This window comes from Coffea arabica, chromosome 7e (genome assembly GCF_036785885.1).
Source record: "Coffea arabica cultivar ET-39 chromosome 7e, Coffea Arabica ET-39 HiFi, whole genome shotgun sequence".
Classification (NCBI taxonomy): Eukaryota; Viridiplantae; Streptophyta; class Magnoliopsida; order Gentianales; family Rubiaceae; genus Coffea; species Coffea arabica.
Genome location: NC_092323.1, coordinates 7,771,666 through 7,793,776, shown reverse-complemented (window position 1 = coordinate 7,793,776; position 22,111 = coordinate 7,771,666). Strand labels below are relative to the sequence as shown.

The following is a 22,111-nucleotide window of genomic DNA, read 5'->3' as shown; positions in this document are numbered from 1 at the left end:
GAAGGGCTACTGAAGGGAACTGAATGACTAGCTAGCTTCAGATCCAGGGGCAACTGGCAAGGCAAACTATGTTCCTTTGGTAAAACGTTAAATAACTTACAGAACATGATATCAACCGTAGAAGTATAAAATCAGCCAGTACATTTCTTTAGGCATGCAGTATAAAATCAACGAGTTGTTTTGGATGAATTTTTAAAACGAAGCATAGAATTACATCACCAGCTTGATCGGTTTTGTACAATCGGATGGTCAAATTTCGGAAAAGAGTCACTAGTGTATTCTCAAAACAATAAAAAAAAAATCCTTGAAATAATAGTAGAATAGGGATTAAAAATAACCCAATAAACAAAACAAAAACAAATACTAAGAGAAAAACGGCTCAAGCATGATATATTACCATTGTCTCTGCTGCTGCACTGGAAAAGAGAAGCCCTCGAGGCTACTCAGCTGCAGAGCTCTCTGCCTCTCTTCAAAGTAAAGTTGATCAAATATCGCGACGGCAGACTACTATATCATCATCCTTCCAACTAGAAATCTGTCATGTCTCACACATTGTTTTTCCCTCGATTATCAAATACCTTCCATTTTTCTTGTAATTCCGGCCAGATTGGTAAACCAATATTATCTTCTCATCCACCAACAGCTAATTTAACTCCCCCTTCCACACAATTCTCCACCATCAATGACGAAAACAACATCAGGAGCAGCAGTGGCATTGAACCCAAAAATGAGGAATTATCCTTATCATCATCAAAGCCTTCTACTTCAAAACCATGTTCAGTTATCAAAGCCCCAACTGCTCCATGGATGCAGGGTCCTCTTCTTGTTGAACCCAATCAATTCTTAAACCTCTCTGATAGACCAAGAAGCAAAAAAGGCTCAAACTTTGGCAGAATTGAAGACCACCACCCTGATCAGGCTCTGACTGGTAAAATGGGTGCTGGGAGAGGCAAGAAAGAAATGAAGAAGATTTTTAAAGGCATTAAGAAACTTCAAGACAGCAAAAGTTTAGAAAAAACCCACAAAAAACCAGAAATGGTAAAGTTCATATTCTCACCTGGAGAGCTCTCGAGAGGTGGGGACTCTGCATCTGTTGAGGGATTTATATCCGAGAGGGAAGATGAAAAGATGCACGCTCAGAAGATTGTGGAAGAATCTGAGGTTGGTTTTCAACTGGGAAAGGTTGAAGGTGAAGGGAAGGCAAAATTTGGCGGCAAAATGCCATGGGATAGGGGTGAGAAGTTGGTGACTTGGAAGGTGAAGAAGGAGAAGGTAGTGACTGCTGCTGAGTTGAGCCTTGATGAGGAATTGCTCGATAGGTTGAGGGATGAGGCTTCAAGGATGAGGAAATGGGTGAAGGTTATGAAAGCTGGAGTGACTCAAGAGGTTGTTCATCGAGTTCATGCTATTTGGAAGAACAATGAACTTGCAATGCTCAAGTTTGATCTTCCCTTGTGTCGAAACATGGACCGAGCACAAGAAATTCTTGAGGTTTAGTTTAATTCTCGTGCTTCTGTTATTTTATCATGAACAAGTTCATTTGTTGTTTGTTCATCTTTTGACTTGGCATTCAACTTCTATCATCTGCATTCTGCTCTTAATCTAGAAATGTGCTTATAAATTATTTTAACAAGGTTAGCTTAACTTCCACTGCCTGTTGTTCCTTGGTGAGATTATTGGAATTGAGATTTTTCCTTTGACTTCATTTCTCATGAAAAAAAAGTTCTAAATCCTACTAAAGAAATGTAAATTTAGGATTTACGCCAAAGGTTTAAGGTGTAGCCTCGTTAGTCATTATGGATGAAACAGTTGGAATCCATAGGAAATCAATTCAGTTCTGGTGAGCATTGGCTTCTACATTCTTTTGACTGGCGAAAAAGCTATACCATCAGTCAACATGATTGAATCTGTTGTTATCATCTGCCTAGCTATCTATGGTTATGCCCTTTTAAATATCATTCTGCTTTGTTTAATTGGTACGCAGATGAAAACTGGAGGAGTTGTAGTGTGGAGAAAGCAACATGCTCTTGTCATTTACAGAGGGGGCAATTATTTGTCAGCTTTGAAAACCTCCTTTGATAACTGTTGTCGAGACACGATTATTGCCTCTGAAGTTAACTCTAGTGAACATGGTCTGGTTGGAATGATGAGCGAAATGGATAAGAAAGAGGAGAATGTACTGATGAATGGGTCACTTTATGAGAAGGAAGCTGATAGATTGTTGGATGGCTTAGGACCTCGCTTTCTTGACTGGTGGTGGAGAAAGCCTTTGCCAGTAGATGGTGATTTACTTCCTGAAGTGGTACCTGGATTTATGCCTCCATTTAGGCTCTGCCCTCCCCATGCTAGATCACAGCTGACAGATGATGAACTTACGTACTTAAGGAAGCTTGCTCGGCCATTGCCAACTCATTTTGTACTGGGTAATTTCTTGCCTCTATTGATCAACACCAGACAAATTTTATTCATGCTTTTTCCTGTTTATGCTTTCTGATCACTGCTTCATTCTTGTTAAATTACTTACCCTGGATATCTGGTTATACTTGAAGGTGTTTGTTGTTATACTCATAGGACAGGCAGTTATGCTTTCATGCATGTACGTGGCAACCTATGAACATGACTTGCCTCTATTTGTGTTGAGGTATTTTTGAACTGAGATAGAAAACAAAATGCAGTCATTTAGGTACACAGTGGTAAACGTTTATATGTGCATTTGGCATGGTAGTATGGTAGACAATATCTTATGCATCTCATTTCCTTTCAAGGCCTGAGTTACATTGCTACTGCCCGTGTCTTTAAATCATGGAAGAAAATCTCAGTGAACTTTAGTTTCTTTCTTCTACGATGATTCTACCAAAATGGTGAGATTGTAATAATTAATTTATCACAAATAAAGCATATGAAATGTTTTGTGGGGAATGTCCTTAATGCCATTGGTATTTTGTTAGAAATAATGTTTTATTTGTTTACTGCACTATTTGGCAGTGTTCAATTGGGCTTGAACTAATTTTTCTTCATGTGCCTGAAGGAAGGAATAGAAAACTTCAAGGCTTGGCTGCAGCAATTTTGAAACTTTGGGAGAAATGTCATATTGCAAAAATTGCTATCAAGTGGGGAGTTCCAAACACAGACAATAAGCAAATGGCCTATGAGCTTAAGGTAAGCTACAGTTAAAAAGGTCATGCTGTTTGGAATTTGTCTGACTATTCAGATTCTCTGGATAAGCATCTTATGAGATCCTTAATCTGTCATGCAGTGTCTCACTGGAGGAATTCTGTTATTACGCAATAAGTTTCTTATAATCCTTTATAGAGGGAAGGACTTTCTTCCTTCTCGAGTTGCAGAACTAGTAACAATAAGGGAAATGGAGCTCACAGAATGTCAACTTATGGAAGAAAGTGCACGGCTAAGAGCAAGTGAAACTGTTACTCAGATACCATCAAGCAAGTCTGCTAATAGTGGAACTTTATCAGAATTCCTCAGAATTCAATCAAAACATTTGGGCCTTGGACATGGAAACGGCAAGGCGGAAGTTGAACTGGAAGCTGAGAAGGAGCAACTAGAAAGGGAACTGAGAGATCAGCAGCGCAAGCTTTTTCTTGTGGGATATTACCTATTGGTTTCTTCATATTGCATTCTGATGCTTATGTCTTAAATTTGCAATATTGCTGTATTTTGCAGCTCAATAAGAAGATAGAGAAATCAGCCAAAAGATTAGCAGATCTAAATTCCTTGTGGAGACCTGCAGAACGAGATACAGATCAGGAAATGCTGACACAAGAGGAGAGAGAGTGTCTCCGAAAAATGGGGTTAAAAATGGTCAGCAGCTTAGTTCTTGGTAAGCAAGAGCTTGTATCATACTTACTGCTCCCTTGCATCTTCTCCTGCTTGATCCTAACTAATCTATTGCTCTTTAGTTAATTGGGTGTCATTCTTTTTCTTTTTCATTTCCTGGGCTATTTGGTCTAAATAGTTAACTGGCATTCGCTGCAAGCTACATCATAGCCTTGTTTCTCTTACACTTTTTGTGCTTGCCTCTAATTAGGTACTAAAACGTATTCTGCTTCATTTTGTCTGTACTTCAGGAAGGCGTGGGGTTTTCAATGGTGTAATAGAGAGCCTGCATCAGTACTGGAAGCACAGAGAAATAGTGAAGGTGATTACAATGCAGAAAATGCTCTCCCAAGTGGTTTATACTGCCAAATTTCTTGAGGCTGAAAGTGGAGGGATACTGGTCTCTATTGACAAGCTTAAAGAAGGACATTCCATCATTCTGTATCGTGGAAAAAATTACAGACGCCCAAAGTTGGCACCTTTAAATCTTCCAAGTAGGAGAGAAGCATTGTCCAGGTCCCTTGAGATGCAGAGAATTGGTGTAAGTAATCTCTTTATCTTTGTACAGGTTTTCAATTCTGTGAAATATTTTTGCACCCTACCTGTGCCTTAATACAAGAGCTGGAACTCATCATTTTCATTTTGTGGCTCTTCTTTGTCTGCTGCTTTTTCTAGTCTCTGAAGTTCTTTGCACATCAAAGAGAGCAGACGGTATCTGATTTGCAATTCAAGCTGGTAAGCCTCTTAAATCAACTCTCACCATTAACCAAACAATAAATAAATATACCTATACCTGGGAGAAGTCCTCCACCAATGATTTGTTATTTACTACCTCTATTTGCAACTGTCTAAATGTTTTTGTGCTAAGAGATTTACTTCAAAGTATACTGTCTGTCGACTTCTATTCTTGTGCTAAATTGGCAAAGTTAATGCAGAGGAAAATTGATTTGATGGGAATATCTGAAACTGGAAAGGATGAGACTGCAGCGCCACAAGAAAATATATCAGTTTTACCTTCTCTGCTAAGATCTCATGTTTTATGAGGTTTGGTTTCTGGAAATATTGGATTGCTGCTTCTTTGAGTCGAAGCTGTCAGAATAAGTACAGGTGAAACTTGACAATACCTAGGCTTGCATCATTCATTGAAGATATTTAATGCCTCATCTTGCATTCTATACCTTAGTATTTTTGGTACAGTATTATGATGATTAGGATTTAGAACTCTAACATCAAGTGACATTTGTGCTGGTCTCTGGGACAGCTGGTTTTCAATTTTTCTTCCAGCAAGGGCTCTCAATGCTGAGTCAAATTATGAGGATTTTTTGGTGACTTGCTGTATGTTGAGACTAAAATCTTATCGTGTCCAAAATATTCATGTAGCTCTTCCGGTTCTGTGCATTTACAAAGTACAAGAATTGCATACGCTAAAAGCTCAAAATGTTAAACTAATGGAAGGACCACAAAGAAAAGGTGACGTATTTATTAGTTGCAGCCAAGATTTGTTAGGGTTTTGTAGGATTCATTGATTGTTAATAGTAGTTCATTTGCTTCAGATGCTGGAAAAATTCTTTACATTTTTAGTTTTTAATTATTAATTTGACAGCTTATTAACTTCCATATACTCAATTACTGCGCTAAAGAAGCATAAGAGGGTACTTTAGATTACATTTGCATTGCCAGCAATACCTCTTTAAAACTAAAACCTGTTTCACTTATAATTAGAGTATACAGCCCGAGGGAACTCCGTCTTCAGAAGAGTCCAGCAGCTCAGATCCCTTGTTGCATTCAAACCTCGAACAATTGGGCAACCATCACTGGAAAGACAAATGGTTAATCTCAACTAGTCACCTTCTGTTTCCTCAAAAGATTGTGAAGATGATGCCAAAGATTCTTTTGCAGACTCCTTAGCTGGAGGAGAATACAGAACAGGCTTGGGGGGAATTTGCAGCGATTGTAGGCCACCCTCCAGCATTTCAACCACCTTGCTCATTCGTGGACGGTCTGTTGGATTTGTCTGGATGCACCACAATCCGACTAAAATCATCTTCCTTGCTATCTCTTCGTCCTCTGCACTCATGACACCTTGAAGTTTCAGGTCCTTTCCAAGCTCCAGATTATCATAGATGTAATATGGAAAATACTTATCGCTTGTCTGCTCTGAGTCAGCTTCATTAGCCTTCTTTCTTAAGCCAGCCATTTCAAGGACCAGCATTCCATAACTATAAACATCGGATTTATGAGAAACTCCACCGAAGCTTCGACAAAATACTTCAGGAGCAATGTATCCGGGTGTCCCTCTAGCATCCAACATGGATATAATGCTCTGAGTCCTCTCACCTAATTTAGCCAGGCCAAAATCAGAGATTTTGGGACAGAAATCTTTGCTCAAAAGGATGTTATGAGGTTTTATATCAAAGTGAACAATTCTTGTATTGCATCCTCGGTGTAGATATTCCAATCCTCGGGCAATGCCTACCGCAATTTTGTATGAGGTGGTCCAATCCAAGAGGAGACTTGGATTGGATGATCCCTTCTCATATATGTACTTGTCTAAAGATCCATTTGGCATGAATTCATATATCAGAGCCTTCTTGTCATCCTTGTAACAGAATCCCAAAAGAGTAACAATGTTGACATGCGAAGTTCTGCTAATGCTGGCAACTTCGTTGATGAATTCCTCTCCATTGCCTTTGGTATCACTCAAAACCTTTACTGCTACCAATGGGCCATCAGGTAGCTTACCTTTGTACACACTACCACATCCTCCTTGTCCGAGTTTATCAATGAAGGAGTTGGTTATTTTTTTAATCTCTGAATAACTATATAGCTTTGGAGCTAGAGATCCATAGTTCTTGAAGGATGCTTCAACCTTTTGGTTCTTTCCCTTGTCTTGCTTTCTATAGGTTTTTAGCTTGGTGTAGCCGTAGATTGTAGCAGCTGACAAAGTAACAATCCCAGCCAAGCCAAGTGAGACTGAAAGGCCTGCATTAAGCTTAAATGATCAAAACAGATCCACTAAGGTGAAAATATGAAAAATTCCCATATCTCCTTTGACATTAGTTTTAAATGTTACTTTACCAATTGCAAGCTTGATCCGACCCCGATGCCCTGTTCCAACAAAAACAAAGACGAAATCTTTCAGCAAGAAAGTCCCAGAACCCACCAAAAAGAAAAGAAAGAGGAGAATAATAAGCATCTAAAAGCCATGAAAATACTCTATGCTTAGTAGAAAATAGTGTATGCTTAGTCAAATGATCTACAATATCAGCCAATTGTAGCTACAAGCAAAATAATGCTCCAAAGAATTCGCAGCCAAAAAGGAGTAATTGTACCAGAAATGCTTTAATTGCCAGTTACCGTAGTTATGCAATAGAAAGATAAAGATCAAGAAACGTACCACTGCCAGTTTGATCGTCGTTGCAAGAAAATGCATAAGATCTATCCGGACAATAGCAAGCGAAGGTGTTCGAATTAGGAATGGACCCGCAACGGCCCCCTGATGCAATGCAGAAATCACAGCTTGTATTATTGGCCATCCATCTCAACGGGAAACCACCGGAAAGAGCTTCATTTAGATCATTTCCGGTAGCTCTGGTAGTGTTCCCTATGACCTGAGCTATTCCCCGATCAACCGGAACAGTTATCATAGACTTGCAGTCTGGCCTGGGAGCAAGTTTCGTGTTTGTGGTGAAAAAATTTGTGGTGTTCTTTGTTCCTGCCTCGCATTCAAAAGAATTAGGAAGTGGGCGGCTGAATTTCGAACTGCAGTCGTAATAGACATATAATAAAGTTGTCTCATCAGAAGTGATATAACTGAAAAGGTTCGGATCAATGGTTGTGTTGAGGAATTCTGTTGTACAAAAAGAAAAGGCGTCCAGCAAGTCTTCCCTGGCAACGATCATAGTCTGTGCAGTAGTGTCGATTCTGCGTACTGCATATGTCAATGAGGTTATATTGATCAGTGCATAATTACCGTCTAAGCAATCTATTTCAAAACTTGGATGCCCGCAGAATTGAGGCCGGTCCCCTCCCCAGAAGGGGTAACCAAGGTTTCCCAGGTTGCCACAGTCGAAAGATTGACTGCAAGTTTCGTACCGGTGATCGTATGCATGCATGGATACAGGACTATGGAATAATGCTACGAGGAAGATTATGCCTACATGAGAAAGACCGGAGCAGAGGGTCAGGAGGAGCTGCTGATACGGTTGCATTTTCAGATGGTGCAGTACTGCCTGGTGCCAAAGCCAGGCCTAGCTAGGAGACCTAGTCAGCTTTCGGCCAAACTACTTTCTAAATCTTGGGAATTTTAGAAATCACAGAAGTAGGTTATACGGTGCTTTTTTTTTCTTTCTGACATTTTCTTACAGAAGTAGGTTATACGGTGCTTGCTAATTCCTTTTGGTCCACGACAGTAACAAATACTGAAAATAAAGGATGGGATTGATGAGGAGACTTGTTAAGCATACGGGATATTGAAGTCTTTGTCGATGTCATTTTTGTGCTTCAATCCACCAGCAAATCAATGGACTCGTCATGAGGGCAGATTAATTAAATCAGTCTACACGTAAAAAGTCATGCAGGCAGAAGAAAGGATATGGCTTGGCAGACTTATGCTCCAGAATGGACGAATCCGGTGCAGTCTCCATATTACCACCAAGGCATGCTTTGCTAATATTTGTATCCCAAGTAATCCATAATTCTATTAGTAAGTTTTGGTTAAATGGACTCATCATATTCTCTGCGACTTCTCCCATGGGATTGCAACAGGTGAATATCTATCTGGTGAATGGCCATCGCGTATAAACCAAACCCCACCAGGTTCTCTCTTCTCAACTTGCTCTTCTTTTGCCACCTTAGCTGCTTTAGCTTCATTTATTGCTTCATAGAATATGGCTGGAACTCTTTCAAAATTTGGTTGCAAGTCTCCCTTTCAAAATTATTGTCGAAGAAAAAAGACGCGCAAATTTTAAGACGGGAGGACACCGGGGTATAGGAATTGTGGGGTTACAAGAAGCAACCGTCATTGCAAGGTCCGCGTCGCTGAATCTTCCACAAAAGAAGTTCAGCCTATGTAAGTGCATATTATCTTTTGGATCTGGATTGTAATTAATTAGTAGTTTTGAACAAGTCAGGAATCTAAAGCCAGAAAGCTTATAATAGTAGCACGTAATTACCAGGGCATATCCGATTTGACTGCGAGTAGCAATCAAAATTATGTGGTGATTAGTAGAGCAGGCAACTCATTGACTTTCCAGTATAGACATGTAAAGCAGCTACAAGTGAAACTGCAGTTGAAAATTGGCTCAAGCAAAATGGCAACTTTTAGTCCCAAGGCTAATAAGCATGTACAAAAATATTACTACTACTTATGAGGAGAACTTGTTCCTGCCTCAATTTTGCTCACTGTTAACGAGGAACTTGCAATCTGGCCCAATTTCATCATGAAATTTAAATTGATGATGTCCAAGATTCTTGGGTGGACTCCCTGGCCATAGGAGGAGACTCTGGAAACGGCTTAGGTGGGATTTTCAAATGCTCAAGGCTACCCTCCAGCATTTCAACTACCTTACCCATTGATGGACGATCTGTTGGATTCGTTTGGATGCACCACAGTCCTACTAAAATCATCTTTCTTGAAGTAACTTCCTCCTCTTCGTTCATGACACCTTGAATCTCCAGGTCCTTCCCAAGTTCTAGATGTTCATATATCCAATTTGGAAAGTATCTCTCACTTGTTTGTTCTGAATCAGTTCCAATTTTCCTTCTCAAGCCAACAATTTCAAGAAGCATCATCCCATAACTGTAGACGTCGGATTTGTGAGAAATGCCACCAAAGCTTCGACAAAATACTTCTGGAGCAATGTATCCGGCTGTTCCTCTGGCGCCAATCGTTGATAATATACTCTGTTTCTGTTTACATAATCTAGCCAGACCAAAATCAGATATCTTGGGACAGAAGTCTTTGTCCAAGAGAATATTATGAGGCTTTATGTCCAAGTGAACAATTCTTGTGTTGCAACCTTTGTGTAGATACTCCAAACCTCGTGCAGTCCCAACTGCAATTTCGTATAACGTTTTCCACTCCAACTGACAATCTTTAGTCATATCCCCGGATGATGATCGCTTCTGATATATGAATTTATCCAAGGATCCATTAGGCATGAACTCATAGATTAGTGCCCTCTTCGTCCTGTCGTAGCAGAAACCTAAGAGATTGACCACATTAACATGGGAAGTTCTGCTGATACTCGCAACCTCATTGATGAATTCTTCTCCATTTCCATTGTTATCATTTAAGACTTTTACTGCCACCAGGCGGCCATCAGATAGCTTACCTCTGTACACGCTACCATATCCTCCAAGTCCTAATTTTTTAGCAAATGAATTGGTCATCTTCTTGATTTCTGAATATTTGTACAGCTTCGGAGCAACTGATCCATAATTCCTCATGAAAGCTTCGACTTGTTGGTTATTCCCTTCGTCCGACTTCCAGTAGATCACTGCTTCCCACGATGAGCACCTTTTGAGAAAGCAGCACAATATTCCTACACCAGCAGCAGCAGCAAGCCGTCTCCTCCGTTGCCTACACCAGAAAATCAACCAACCAAGACCCAAACCAGCAAGGACTGCACCTACCATAGCAAGAACTGAGAACACAACAAGAATGCTAAGATTTTGCTCTGAGACAATAACCACAGATACATAACTTGAGTTTGTTATAGTTAGAATGAGGCAGTACCTACGGGAGTGCCGGGACCACTTTTACTGCCTACAAGAATCAAAACACCAAGAAACATTAGCACTGAGACATATGATAGACAAAACCACATAATGATGATGGGTGCTAAGTGATAAACCAGTCTTATAGGGGACATATGAACAAAAGAAAGTTCAGGCACAGTAGCAGAGCACTGATATGTGCAGATGCTATAAAATGGATAACCACATGATAAACCTAAATGGGATGATCATAAAACCATCAACAATCAGGGATTGATTAGTGAAGCCATCGGCATAATTTTCTCATGACACGTACGAACTAATGCAAGCGCTTTCAAGCATCATAAATCATTCAAGATCAACAATAAACAAATCAAAATAATAACATCCAAAATTCAAGTGTCAGCTAACGCCAATAAGCTTACCGTTTCTAAATTTCTACACATTCAAAAACCGAGTCTTGGAACCAGGCAGTCAAATAATTTACCAAAACTACTACCTTGTAATGCTGCAGAAGCATATTGACTACCTTCCGAAAGAGGTGGAGGTGCCAATGCACAGAACCTATCCCCCACAAACGCAGACGGGCTGACCCAAATCCGAATCAAACCCGCATTGCCCACCGACCCGGGTACACTCGGAGCAATTATTCTCATACGGGTCGCTATAATTTACGCTAAAACCCTGCATTACAGCCTCAGAAAGACTTATCTCATTACTCACGAGCCTCGCCCCAGCACTCCTCAGTATTGGCACCGTAACACTGACGCTGCAATTAATGAATCTCAAAATGGGGTCACTGGGAATCGGCCCGACTATGTAATAAGCATCCGTAAAGTTCACTCAGGGAATACTACAACTGAATAAATTCTGGGGCTTAATAGACATAGCCGAGGAATTGCACCGGTAGATTATACTCAAAGCATCGTCGTCCAGGTCGCCGAAGGAGAAGAAGGTCGAATTGAGGGTGGAATTGGTGAAATGGGATAGGCAGGTGTTGTTGTAGAGGTCCGAGCGGGAAAGGATCAATCTTTTGAGGGTCTGATCGAGTTGGAGGACTCGGTAGCTGACGGAGTTGTGAGTCAACTCGGCGACGTTGTTGGGCTGCTGGCAGGTGAGTCTGAACTCGGGGAGTCCACAGCGGTGGGGGCGGTCTCCCCCGGTGAAGGGGAAGGTGACGTTGGTGATGGAGCCGCAGTTGAAGGTTTTTTATCGCAGTTAATGAAAGTGGTGGCAGTGGGGGCGACGCCATCGCAAAACGACAACGTAAAGAAGGCGGGAAGACGATAAAATGTTCTGTGGGGAAGAGAAAAGGACAACTTTCTCTCTATTTCTTAATGCAAATCATGGATGAGAATGGTCTTGTCGGGTCAAAAAATTGTTTATTGGAGGAGGGAAGACGACGAAGAAAATTCTACTACTACGAATGATAGCTAACTGATATCGTTTTGATTTTTTTGTCGAAAAAAAGAGTCAGCTGTAGTCCAATGATTGTTTTCAAAGATTAATCGCCCACACAGTTTGACATTCCTTTTACTATATTTTATCAAAGGTTGCACTCCTCTTTTATTAGAAAAATCAGATCAAACGCAGCAAACTACCAAGAACTATTTTTTTTTGGTTTTTTCTGCTAAAAACCAAGATCGGACCATTTCGTTTACGACGACTAACCATTATTATTCCAAGAACCAGAAACAACCAAAAAAAGAATGCATAGCATAGAAATCCTACAACAAATGGTCATCTGCATAAAACTTCATATTTCTCGATTTATGTCAAAATAATGGAAAAGTATCTGCAAATGTGATGGATGAGTACGCCATGTAACAAGTTAAAAATAAAGGAGATCAGGAGAAAGAAAGCGAAGCCAAGAAGATACCACAAACTAACTAACAAGTCTAGAATACCTAACCAAGCTCTCAGGAAATGAGAACAACCCCTGATGCCATATAAAAGGACAGATCTATAACTAACAGCCTAGTCTGATGCCTAGCAAAATGAAGAGAAAGACCGATCAATTGGCCATGAGATTAAAAGAACAAACAGGACCACTACACAAGCTGATTGACACTAAAGATTTGGATGACGAGGGCGTACCATTTCTACTTTTGGGATAGCAGGCAAATGAGTTCGAACGAGTGTTATATCCGCAATGGCCACCCGTGTTAGAGCAATTATTGCAGGCTGTATTATTTGCTTCATATCGCAAAGGAAAGCCGGTGGTAAGTGCGGTTCGAAGATCCGTAGTATTGAATATGGCCGTATTACTGAAGAGACTCGGAAATGCGGCGCGATTAATGGGAACCCTGATGTTATCAGTACAAGAAGTCCAAAAGGCTGCACTACTTGTCTGGAAAAAATTGGCAGTTGGTGTGGTACCATTGACGGTGCAATTAAACTGATATTGCAGTTGAAGGAGGTTGGTAGGAAGCTGGGTGCAATTATAGAACAGAGTGATGTTATCGACCTGGCTGGGGTAACTGAAGATGTTGAAATTCAAGGTGGTGTTATGGAGATACTGAGGACAATTATCAGCCCACAGATCGTCTCTGGCAACGGTAAGAGTTTGAGATGAGGTATCTACAGAGGAGAGGATCCGGTATGCAACGGGGCCAACTGTAAACCGAGGGACGTTCCCTTGGCAGCTTAGATTGAAACCTGGATAGCCACAACTTTGCGGGCGATCCCCACCCCAGAATGGATAAGAAAATTCAATATTTCCACACCGAAACGGCTCACTGCAGGTTTCAAATTGTTGTTGATTCTGGCTGAAAGATTTCGGGATGTGAAGTAAAGTGAAGCTTGTGATCATCAGAAAGAACGAAAGGGTTGGAAGGCGATCCTCGGAATGCATCGTTGGACAGAGAGAAAAGAAGGGTAGGAACTAGGAAGAGTTTGCAAGTTGGAAATGTTGCTCCCAGTTCATTTGGTGGGAATAGATCACGAGAGATATTTCAGTGAAGCCGTTTTTGCTTGAAGAACTTGACCTTTGGGGCTTTTGACTAAGATGATGAGCCTGTCTTTGTTTGGTTAAGTATTCATATCCAAAGACAGAGGCAGAGTATGGTAGCTTACGCTAATGAAAGTGAAGCAACCGAACTTGAAACAACGGAAAGTGAAGGACCCAATATACATGGAAACAAGTTCATATATGCATGGAAACATGTAAAAAGAGAAACTAAAATGCTTTCAAAACTAAATGACACGGTTCAGTTTACACAGCACAAATTCTTATATTCTCTAAGCTGCCTCACTTAAGTGCATCCCACTAGATCCAAATGATGCTATTTGACTACAGAACCAAGTGAATAAGTTAACCAACACGATGGTCCTCATGCAAAATCAGCGGACTTAACCCTGTTTTTCTCCTAAGCCTATCAACACGTTTTTCTCCTAAGACTACTTAGTCATGTTTGGCTCCTCAGACTTTTCAAGTCGACTATCTAAACTGCTTTTGGAACGTCAGGTCTCGCTGTTCCCCAAACCATGAATACAGTTTAATAATAGCTGAAATGCACTTCCAAAACGCTAAGGAATGCTCGATTGTTGACTAGTAAAAATTCACCCAAAGAATTAGCCCCACTACACTAATTTCGTTTCTAACTGGTGTAGAAGTCTGTGTACGGCATATATCAAAGCCGTAATATATAGCCCTTGGGTCATGATGATGATAATAAGGCTTGTTCTATTACGGGCATGCAATAGAAGTAAGGTCCCCAATGTTTTGCATGTATATGTTTGGGCTCTAATTGCACATAATGAGAAGAGCCTAACGCTAATAGCATGATCGATTAGAAAATTATCATGGCATGTCGGTTTGACTAGAATAGTATCCGGTGATTAATTGAGCAGGCGGTGAGATTAAGGATGATTCACTGACACATTAGTGTTTCTGCTATCGATGAAACAGATGTGCAAAGCAAAGCATATGTTGAACGACTCAATTGAATGCACGTTAATAAGTAGTAAATTTTTTGTCAACAATGTAGCACTTTATAGGTGAATTTTTTCTAAATATAATTATTTATTCCTAGAAATTTTATGCATGTTTAATTATTATTTTTTTTACTATACATATGTTACAGCTTAAGAAAATATTAGAGTTTTATATTATTGCTGTACAAAAACCCAAAAAATGGAATTAAAACAGGAAACATCTGGTGTGCTTGGTCCAGACCTTATCAAAGGCTATTAGGCTAAGCAAGTAAAGAAATTATTTGTAATTTATGGTGCCTCATCTTAGGATTCAAGGATTTGCTGAATTTTAACAAAGCATTATTAGGGAAACAAGTCTGGAGGCTGTTAACAAGGCCCAACTCCCTAGCAAGCAAAGTTTTAAAACAAAGAACTTCCCAAAAGAGACAATCTTCAACTGCAAGGTGCACCACCAAAATGCATCATGGATATGACAAAGCATAACAGCAGTAAGGGAGGATGTTAAAAGAGGACTAAAAAGGAAAATAGGAAATGGAAGAAGTACAAGAATTTGGGATGACGACTGGATACCAGAGATCCCACAAGGAAAGCCTGTATCAACTAGGCCTCAAAACTGTCAATCTCAAAACGTGGCAAACCTGATCCAAAACTACAGATGGAAGAGGGCCTTGGTTTTCAAACTATTCAAGGAAGAGGAGGCCGAAAAGATAATGAGGATACCAATTAGCTTGGCTAATAGAGAGAATGGTCACTTCTGGTTACATAGTGGAAATGGCTAGTACACAGTGGCCTCAGCATACAAGAAATTCAACGAGAAGGGAGACAACCAGAAGCAGAAAGGACAGATCAGAGGAGAAACCAGCCTAGAGAAGCAACACCTATGGAAATACTTGGGGAAGCTTAAAGTGAAACACAAGCTGAAGATTTTCATCTGGAAGTGCCTGAATAAGGCATTACTTGTTAACGAAGTGGTTTTTAGCAGAACCAAGAAAGGATCACCAATATGCGAGAACTGTGGTGAAGAGGTGGAAACTGTGGAACACCTACTCTTTTATTGCAGGAATACAGAAGAAGCATGGTATATAACTCCATTGAAATGGGATGGAATTGAGAACCAAAGAGGAAACTTTAAAAGATGGTAGTATGCTTTAACAAAGGCCAGGAAAAGACCTGAAGGACTTGAACACATTGCACTCACTGTAAATATTTTGTGGCAGATTTTGAAGGCTAGGAACGAGAGTGTGTTTCAGAAAAGCCGAAGATAAGCAATTAAGATCATACACAAAGCTCAAGAAGAGTGGTTGGAAATTCAGAGAATCAATGACAGAAAGGACAAGATGAGCATCCCAGAAACAACAGAAGCTGTAGTGGAGCAGGCAGAAAGCAGAAATAGAGAAATTCCTATAACCATCTGCCTAGCTATTGAAAATCAAGGAAAAGATAGACAGATGGGAATAAGCTTCGTTGCAATGAAGGAAAATGATCAACTACTAGAAAAGTGGGCAGTAAAGAAATATAGCACAGGGAACAATCTAATGGATAATGCAGCTGCCATCAAACTAGCAATGATAAAGGCAAGGGAACAACAATGGAAGAGAATTCAAGTAGCAATCACACAACGACAGCTTTTGAAGCTGATAGAAGCCAAAAAGGCTACTGATATTCGACTTTATTCTCATCTAGAGGACATTCAAGATCTAAACTCAATGTTTGTAGAATGCTCATTTGTATTGGCTAGGGAGGAAATTAGGAATAGTATAAGTAATCTTAGTCTTTATGCGCTAAGTATATTTTTTGATGAGGAATGGCTAAATCTTCAGTGTCGCAGTCACTTGTATAGCTCAACTTGAGCCTTTGCTCATTAAGTGTATAGTTCTTACAGAAGCTAATATAATCAATTATTATTTCCGGGAAAAAATAAAAAATGGTGCCTCATGCTGCAGACTGTTAACCAGGAACGCTTCTAAGTTCCGTCTCGCCAATTCATCCTGAAACTGATGACGTACAGGATTCTTGGGTGGACTCACTAGCGGTGGGAGGAGAATCTAGAAACGATCGAGGAGGGATTTTCAAATGCTCAACCCTACCCTCCAGCATTTCTACTACCTTGCTCATTGATGGTCGATCTGCTGGATGCACCACAGACCTATCAAAATCAGTTTCCTTGATATTGAGTCTTGTAACATTACTGCTCTGATCGCAACTTAGCTCTAGCCCGGGATAGCCACATTATGCGGGATCTTCGTATCCCCGGAAAGGATATCCTATTCCGGTGATGCTGCCGCAGCTGAATTCATTCCCACAGGTCTCATAAAATTCCGCCGGATTACTTGAAACAGGATGAAGTTGAAGAAGTACACAGGCGAGAAAACAGAGAACAGTGGGGAACGACTGTAAAGGGCTATGGGATTTCATTTATTTTGGAGGAGAAGATATCATGAAGAGAACAAATTTATTTTGCAAAGGAAATCGTTAGCCACTGATGGAGTTGTTGGGAGGGGAGGCAATTTAAGAGAAGATGATGGAGTTCTTTGGGGGTGATCAAGTAATGCCATTATTAGTTGACAGAACAGTGTAGCTATTGAAGAAAATGAGTGCAAAGAAAGAAATTGATGTTGAACATTTTGACATTTTGGTAATGCGTCACAACCATCTGAATTCAACCCTGTAGCGGACGGGAGAACAAGGTGATATAGCTCTAAATAAGAAATTATATAGAAAAGATTTCTGATTATATCAGTGACCTCTCTCCGAGTTTACGGGAATGCTTATCGTTCTTAAACTATTGTTACTATTGGTTAGCGAGTGTGAGGAGAAAAAAACGTTTTGGTGCGTGAGATGATAAGAGTAATAGATTGATTTTTTGCGAGAAAAAAAGTTTACAAGAGGAGGCAGAGTGCAATTCTATCGGTTTTTCATTTCATTTTTTTTAATATTAAAAATAGCTGCTTTTCATTCCTTCAAACATGTTGTGTCATGCAGGGACAACAGAAGGGAAAAATTAAATTCAAGCTCCCTTTCAAATACTTCTTTTTGCATAAACCCATATTCATCTGCTCTGTTTGGATTGTAAATTATTTGAGATATTTTTACTATAGCATTTTTTGTGATGTGATGTATGTGAGATAAAAAAGGTAATTGAAAAGATAAAAAGGCGTGTTAAAAATTGTAATGATGATGTAAGCAAATAAATTTTTGCAAATAAACATCTATCCAAACAAACCTGATCATTATTAGCCTCTCTTCTAGTCCATTGCAGCTGAATTTTCAAATGTTATATCCTAAAAAGTTTCTAAAGTTAATAATTGGATTAAATAAATATATATGAGGTAGCTTCCCCAATCTAGTCGAGATGAATAAGACTCCCCTAGATTTTTCCGAGCATTCAATTGAGAAAGAGGTCCCAGCTTCCAAACTTGGTGAGTTTGCTATGACGCGTGTATCCCCAACTCCAGCAAATGCACGTATGGCGTCTTTCCGAATGCCACACACCCCAACTTATTCATGAGATGCAAAATTTTCAACCTTTCAGGTTATATTGGGCCAAGGCCCAATGGTCAGTTGTCGAAGATTTATACAGAGTGTGTATTTGTGCGGTTTTGGATTTTTTTTTTTAACACATTCTCCATAGTAATTGTTATTGGGCTTCAATTTATGGCTCTTCTTCTTCTTCTTCTTCTTTTTTTAATTTAAAGATATTTTGAAAATGGACGTGTGCCATCCAATAGTTTTAATTATACTTGACAATTGGGCGGGTTGGGCGGGTTAATATTGAGTTTTTATTTAAGTGGGTTACACCCAACCCGCCTAACTTTAGATTGGGTTAATTTTGGGTTGGGTCATATTGGGTCATCTCAAACCCATGACCCAAATATGACCCAATATATTAATTAATAGATTTTGATACATAACCTCTCTCAAATATATTTTCATATACAAAAAAAAAATTGTTCACACACAAACGCATTTTCACATAGATAGACATATTTTCACACACTAAAACACTCACAGATACAAACGCACACTCACTTTTTAAGCTCTTTTGAAATACTTTATTTTTACGCATGCAAACACACTAAAATACACATGTATGCTGTGGGAGGAGATGGGAGATTTTGGCGTGGGTTAGTGGTGTCAGAAATGGATTTAGCGTAGTGTGTATTTTGCAGTAAAATGAAGAAGGAATCGTGTTATGAATGCAAGGGTAGTTGTCTTGATCAATTAAGATCTCTTTAATATCCAACTCTGTGCTGGTCTACCAGAACTGAGAATGGAAATGTCGTACTAGTACAACAAGAAGTGGGAAAGACACACATATGATAAGGTGCCTGCAAACTTTCTCGGATTGTTATTTTTTCTCAATTTTTTTTATATTTTATTGAATGCATTTTTTAATTATTCTGTTATTATATATATTAAATTGTTACAGTATATTTTTTTTATAAAATTTTCAAAAAAATAACAATCCAAATGGACTTATATTTGATTGCATGACAAAAGAAGAAGTGGTGAAAAATATTATGGAAGTAAAAGGAGTGGAATGCTCCGAATATAGGAAAATAATAAAACGTCGACGCATGCAAGTAAGTATTATAGTTAAGTAGCTCATATAATTTTGTTAAGTATCCATACATGGAGGTCCTGCTTTGGCACATGTCTCATGTTGTTTCATGAACAATGAAATGTTTCTGTATCCCATATCCCATCCCTTGTAATTTATTTATTTATTTTTTTAATTTAAGTTGGGTAATAGGTGCCCAACACAAATACCCAAACCGTCCAAAATATATATAGGTTTTTATTACCCAACCCAAAATTGACCAAACACCCAACTTACCCAACCCAACCTCTCAAATTAGTGGGTGGGTTGGGTGGGTTGTTGGGTTTTAGGCATAATTGCCAAGTCTAGTTTTAATGCATTCATTTAGCATCCAACGCACGTTAGACCTGTTTTCGGTTGATTATTTTAACTAATTATGGATTCTAATTTTGAATAACCAGTTTTGATAATAATATTTTCAGTTACTTTTATATTTTGATTATAAATTTTTTTAATGACAAAAAAATTAAAATTTATAATGATCCAGAGAGTAACATTTGCTAATTCTGATCATAATAAGTTTTTATAACCGGATTTTGTAAAATCCAGAGCAACTAAAGCAAGACCATTAGCTACTTGAATACTTTTTTTTTTATTTTTATAATCATAAGCCAAAAGGGCAACAAATAGTTCGGTTGAATATAGAGTTCCATTTTGATTCATAAATTTACACTAAAAAAAAAAACCATTTTGGCTAAAAGTTGAACTTTTAAAAATACTAAGGCTCGAGATGGTTTCAGCGCAACCTAGCAACTTATGGCATTCCATTCCTGTGAAGTGTCATCAACCATTTCTTGGTGTCCTGTCGGGAGCTACTCATAGGAAGGCAAAGCTAGTTTTTGGTTATGAATGGACTGCTCGTACGCCATGAAAGCGATGACCTTAAAACTCGAATTTATTTCGCCACGGCTAAAGCAGCCCAAACTCCTACCTACCAACTAAACCCCAACTCTTCAGAAAAAGAAAAAGAAAAAAGAAATACCATCGTCTATTTTAGTACACAAACAGACAAATCAAAACACAAACAGACAAATCAAAACACATACTACTGTCAACTTTTCAAAATCTAGTGACATGTATAGGGAACCAACACGAAGCATCAATAGACGGGGAGAGATACGATAGAATTAAATTCAGCAATGATTCTGGTTCCTCTGTAGAAATATGATCAACATCAGATTAAGACTAAAAGAAACCTAGAAAAACAGAACCGACGTCCTTGCGCATACGAGTCCAGTTTAGACTTTCTTTGTTTGATAACTGTAACCTTTTAAATCCGAAACTGTTAAAACTATCTTCTAGTTAAGATGACTGATCATGGCATTTAATTTACTTTTTGATTCGTAGTCATAATTAACATCTAAACCAATGCGTACCTGAAACAACCATGGACTCGTGCGGGCTACTTATTTCATCAGTTGAGGTACTTGTGCATCCATAGTGACCAGAGGCCTGATTTCCGGGACATAGGCAAGTAAATTGATTGGATTTGAGGTCATAGCCGCAGCTGCCATTCGAATTCCTGCACTCATTGCATTGCATACTATCCACTTTCCATCGCACTTCAAATCCGCTAGCCATTACTTGCCCCAGAATTGACAACTCTACAGTAATTCCTCCAAAAGCTGTGCTATGAATTGGAAAAAATATGCTCGCCCGACAAGTTCCAGGCCCTTGAGCCCCCGGAACGACATAAACGTTCTGGTAAGTGATTCCGTTGATATTACAGGCTATTTGAGCCGGGACAGGAATATTCAGAGAGGGGCAGCCGTATTGGATAGTAAGATTGACGTATCCCGAAGCATACTCGAAAAGATTGGCATCGAGGGTGGTGTTCACCAATTTCTCTGGACAGATATCCTTGATTGCAAATTCATTTCTGGTGATTCTGAGGATTTGAGAACTGGGATTGACTTGAAGAACCCGATATTTCACGTTCATAATCTCGATGGTTGGAGTGCTATCCTCACACATGAGCTCTAGTCCAGGATGGCCGCATTCTTGAGGCCTGTTGCCACCCCAGAAAGGGTAATCAACGCCGCTGATTCCCCCGCAACTGAACAAATTGGTGCAGCTGGTGTACCATGCGGTGTTGTTTCCTAAAATGGAAGGGAATTGAATGAAGAGAGTCAGTAGTAAGATGTTGTACACAGATGGAAAGGGTGTCTCCGGGAGGAACTGGCTCTTCATAGTAGAGCAAGAGTAGAGCGTAAGAGTGAGGAAGGGAATGTAAAGAGGAGCTGATAATTGGACAATAAATATCGAACGAACTTTGGCGGCCAAAATTTAAGAATTACCCCACTGAACAGGAATTAGACTAGGACAAGTTGTTGACTTGTTATTTGTGAGGCCTCCTTCCACCATTAATATAGACTTAAAAGAGTTCTGGATGGATTCAGGCATCAAGCGGCAGAGTCCAATTATTAAGGGGAAGAAAATTTTCAAGCATGTGTTTTACAACCTTTGGACTGTCAGCAAATTGAAGGAGTAGGAAAATGATCTTGTTCCGGTTATTATTCTCGCATAGCAGTCTGAATATCGTTGGACATGGGGAAAGTAAAAGTATCACTACCCGGTTTATGACAAAAGAATACCTTTGGATAATCAACAGAGTGTGTGTTCGTCTCCTTTATATTCCTCAAAAGCTTAGGAAATTTTCCAACAGGCTAGAATTTCTTGTACAATCTGACGTGAATAATTTCCATGCCTCATCGAAATTGCTGAGATTAGATTCAAAGGCAGTTTAGCGCCAGTCAAAGGAGTTTCATGTTATGGTTCGATAAAACCATGTGTTATTGCTTTGTGACTGTATCACTAGCGAGTAAGGTACAGTTATGATTGGAGAAAGGGATTATAGGTAGCGAATCTTGAATTAAAAACCTCATATATATTTTTTTAAAGTACCATAAGGATGTGATAATTGTAAAATAAATATATGGTCTAAAATGTATCCTAAAAATATTCTAAAAAACTTTCAACAAAAACTCTAAAGTGCGAATGGCCTCTAAGCTTTCTTATCAC

General features: G+C 39.3%; 4 protein-coding genes across 9 annotated transcripts; 1 reads left to right on the top strand and 3 right to left on the bottom strand.

Moving 5' to 3' along the window:
* The first annotated feature begins 372 nt into the window (after positions 1 to 372).
* On the top strand, positions 373 to 6,453 carry LOC113702215 (chloroplastic group IIA intron splicing facilitator CRS1, chloroplastic). Of its 4 annotated transcripts, XM_072058878.1 has the most exons (10): positions 373 to 1,491; positions 1,985 to 2,423; positions 3,029 to 3,159; positions 3,257 to 3,601; positions 3,682 to 3,838; positions 4,086 to 4,375; positions 4,510 to 4,570; positions 4,756 to 4,941; positions 5,557 to 5,663; positions 5,734 to 6,453. In XM_072058878.1, exons 1-8 carry the CDS (start codon positions 541 to 543, stop codon positions 4,875 to 4,877), a joined length of 2,496 nt encoding a protein of 831 aa, XP_071914979.1. In that variant the 5' UTR covers positions 373 to 540; the 3' UTR covers positions 4,878 to 4,941; positions 5,557 to 5,663; positions 5,734 to 6,453. The 4 variants fall into 4 exon arrangements, with proteins under 4 accessions (XP_071914979.1, XP_071914982.1, XP_071914980.1 ...); XM_072058881.1 differs by having other exon boundaries at positions 4,510 to 4,569; positions 4,770 to 4,941; positions 5,557 to 6,453; XM_072058879.1 differs by having other exon boundaries at positions 5,566 to 6,453.
* On the bottom strand, positions 5,480 to 7,113 carry LOC140011031 (LEAF RUST 10 DISEASE-RESISTANCE LOCUS RECEPTOR-LIKE PROTEIN KINASE-like 2.1). The gene is made up of 2 exons (XM_072058885.1): positions 6,913 to 7,113; positions 5,480 to 6,816 (listed from the first exon to the last, which is right to left on the bottom strand). Exons 1-2 carry the CDS (start codon positions 7,028 to 7,030, stop codon positions 5,675 to 5,677), a joined length of 1,260 nt encoding a protein of 419 aa, XP_071914986.1. The 5' UTR covers positions 7,031 to 7,113; the 3' UTR covers positions 5,480 to 5,674.
* Positions 7,114 to 7,196: 83 nt separating this feature from the next.
* LOC140011103 (LEAF RUST 10 DISEASE-RESISTANCE LOCUS RECEPTOR-LIKE PROTEIN KINASE-like 2.7) lies at positions 7,197 to 8,045 on the bottom strand. Its single transcript, XM_072059295.1, has one exon. The coding sequence runs from the start codon at positions 8,043 to 8,045 to the stop codon at positions 7,197 to 7,199; it is 849 nt and encodes a 282-aa protein (XP_071915396.1).
* Positions 8,046 to 9,091: 1,046 nt separating this feature from the next.
* Positions 9,092 to 21,673, bottom strand: LOC113699448 (PR5-like receptor kinase). Of its 3 annotated transcripts, none has more exons than XM_072058882.1 (3): positions 20,467 to 21,673; positions 10,574 to 10,603; positions 9,092 to 10,481 (listed from the first exon to the last, which is right to left on the bottom strand). In XM_072058882.1, exons 1-3 carry the CDS (start codon positions 21,278 to 21,280, stop codon positions 9,283 to 9,285), a joined length of 2,043 nt encoding a protein of 680 aa, XP_071914983.1. In that variant the 5' UTR covers positions 21,281 to 21,673; the 3' UTR covers positions 9,092 to 9,282. The 3 variants fall into 3 exon arrangements, with proteins under 3 accessions (XP_071914983.1, XP_071914984.1, XP_071914985.1); XM_072058883.1 differs by lacking the exon at positions 20,467 to 21,673 and adding an exon at positions 12,652 to 13,731; XM_072058884.1 differs by lacking the exon at positions 20,467 to 21,673 and adding an exon at positions 11,054 to 12,049.
* Between the last annotated feature and the right edge of the window lie 438 nt (positions 21,674 to 22,111).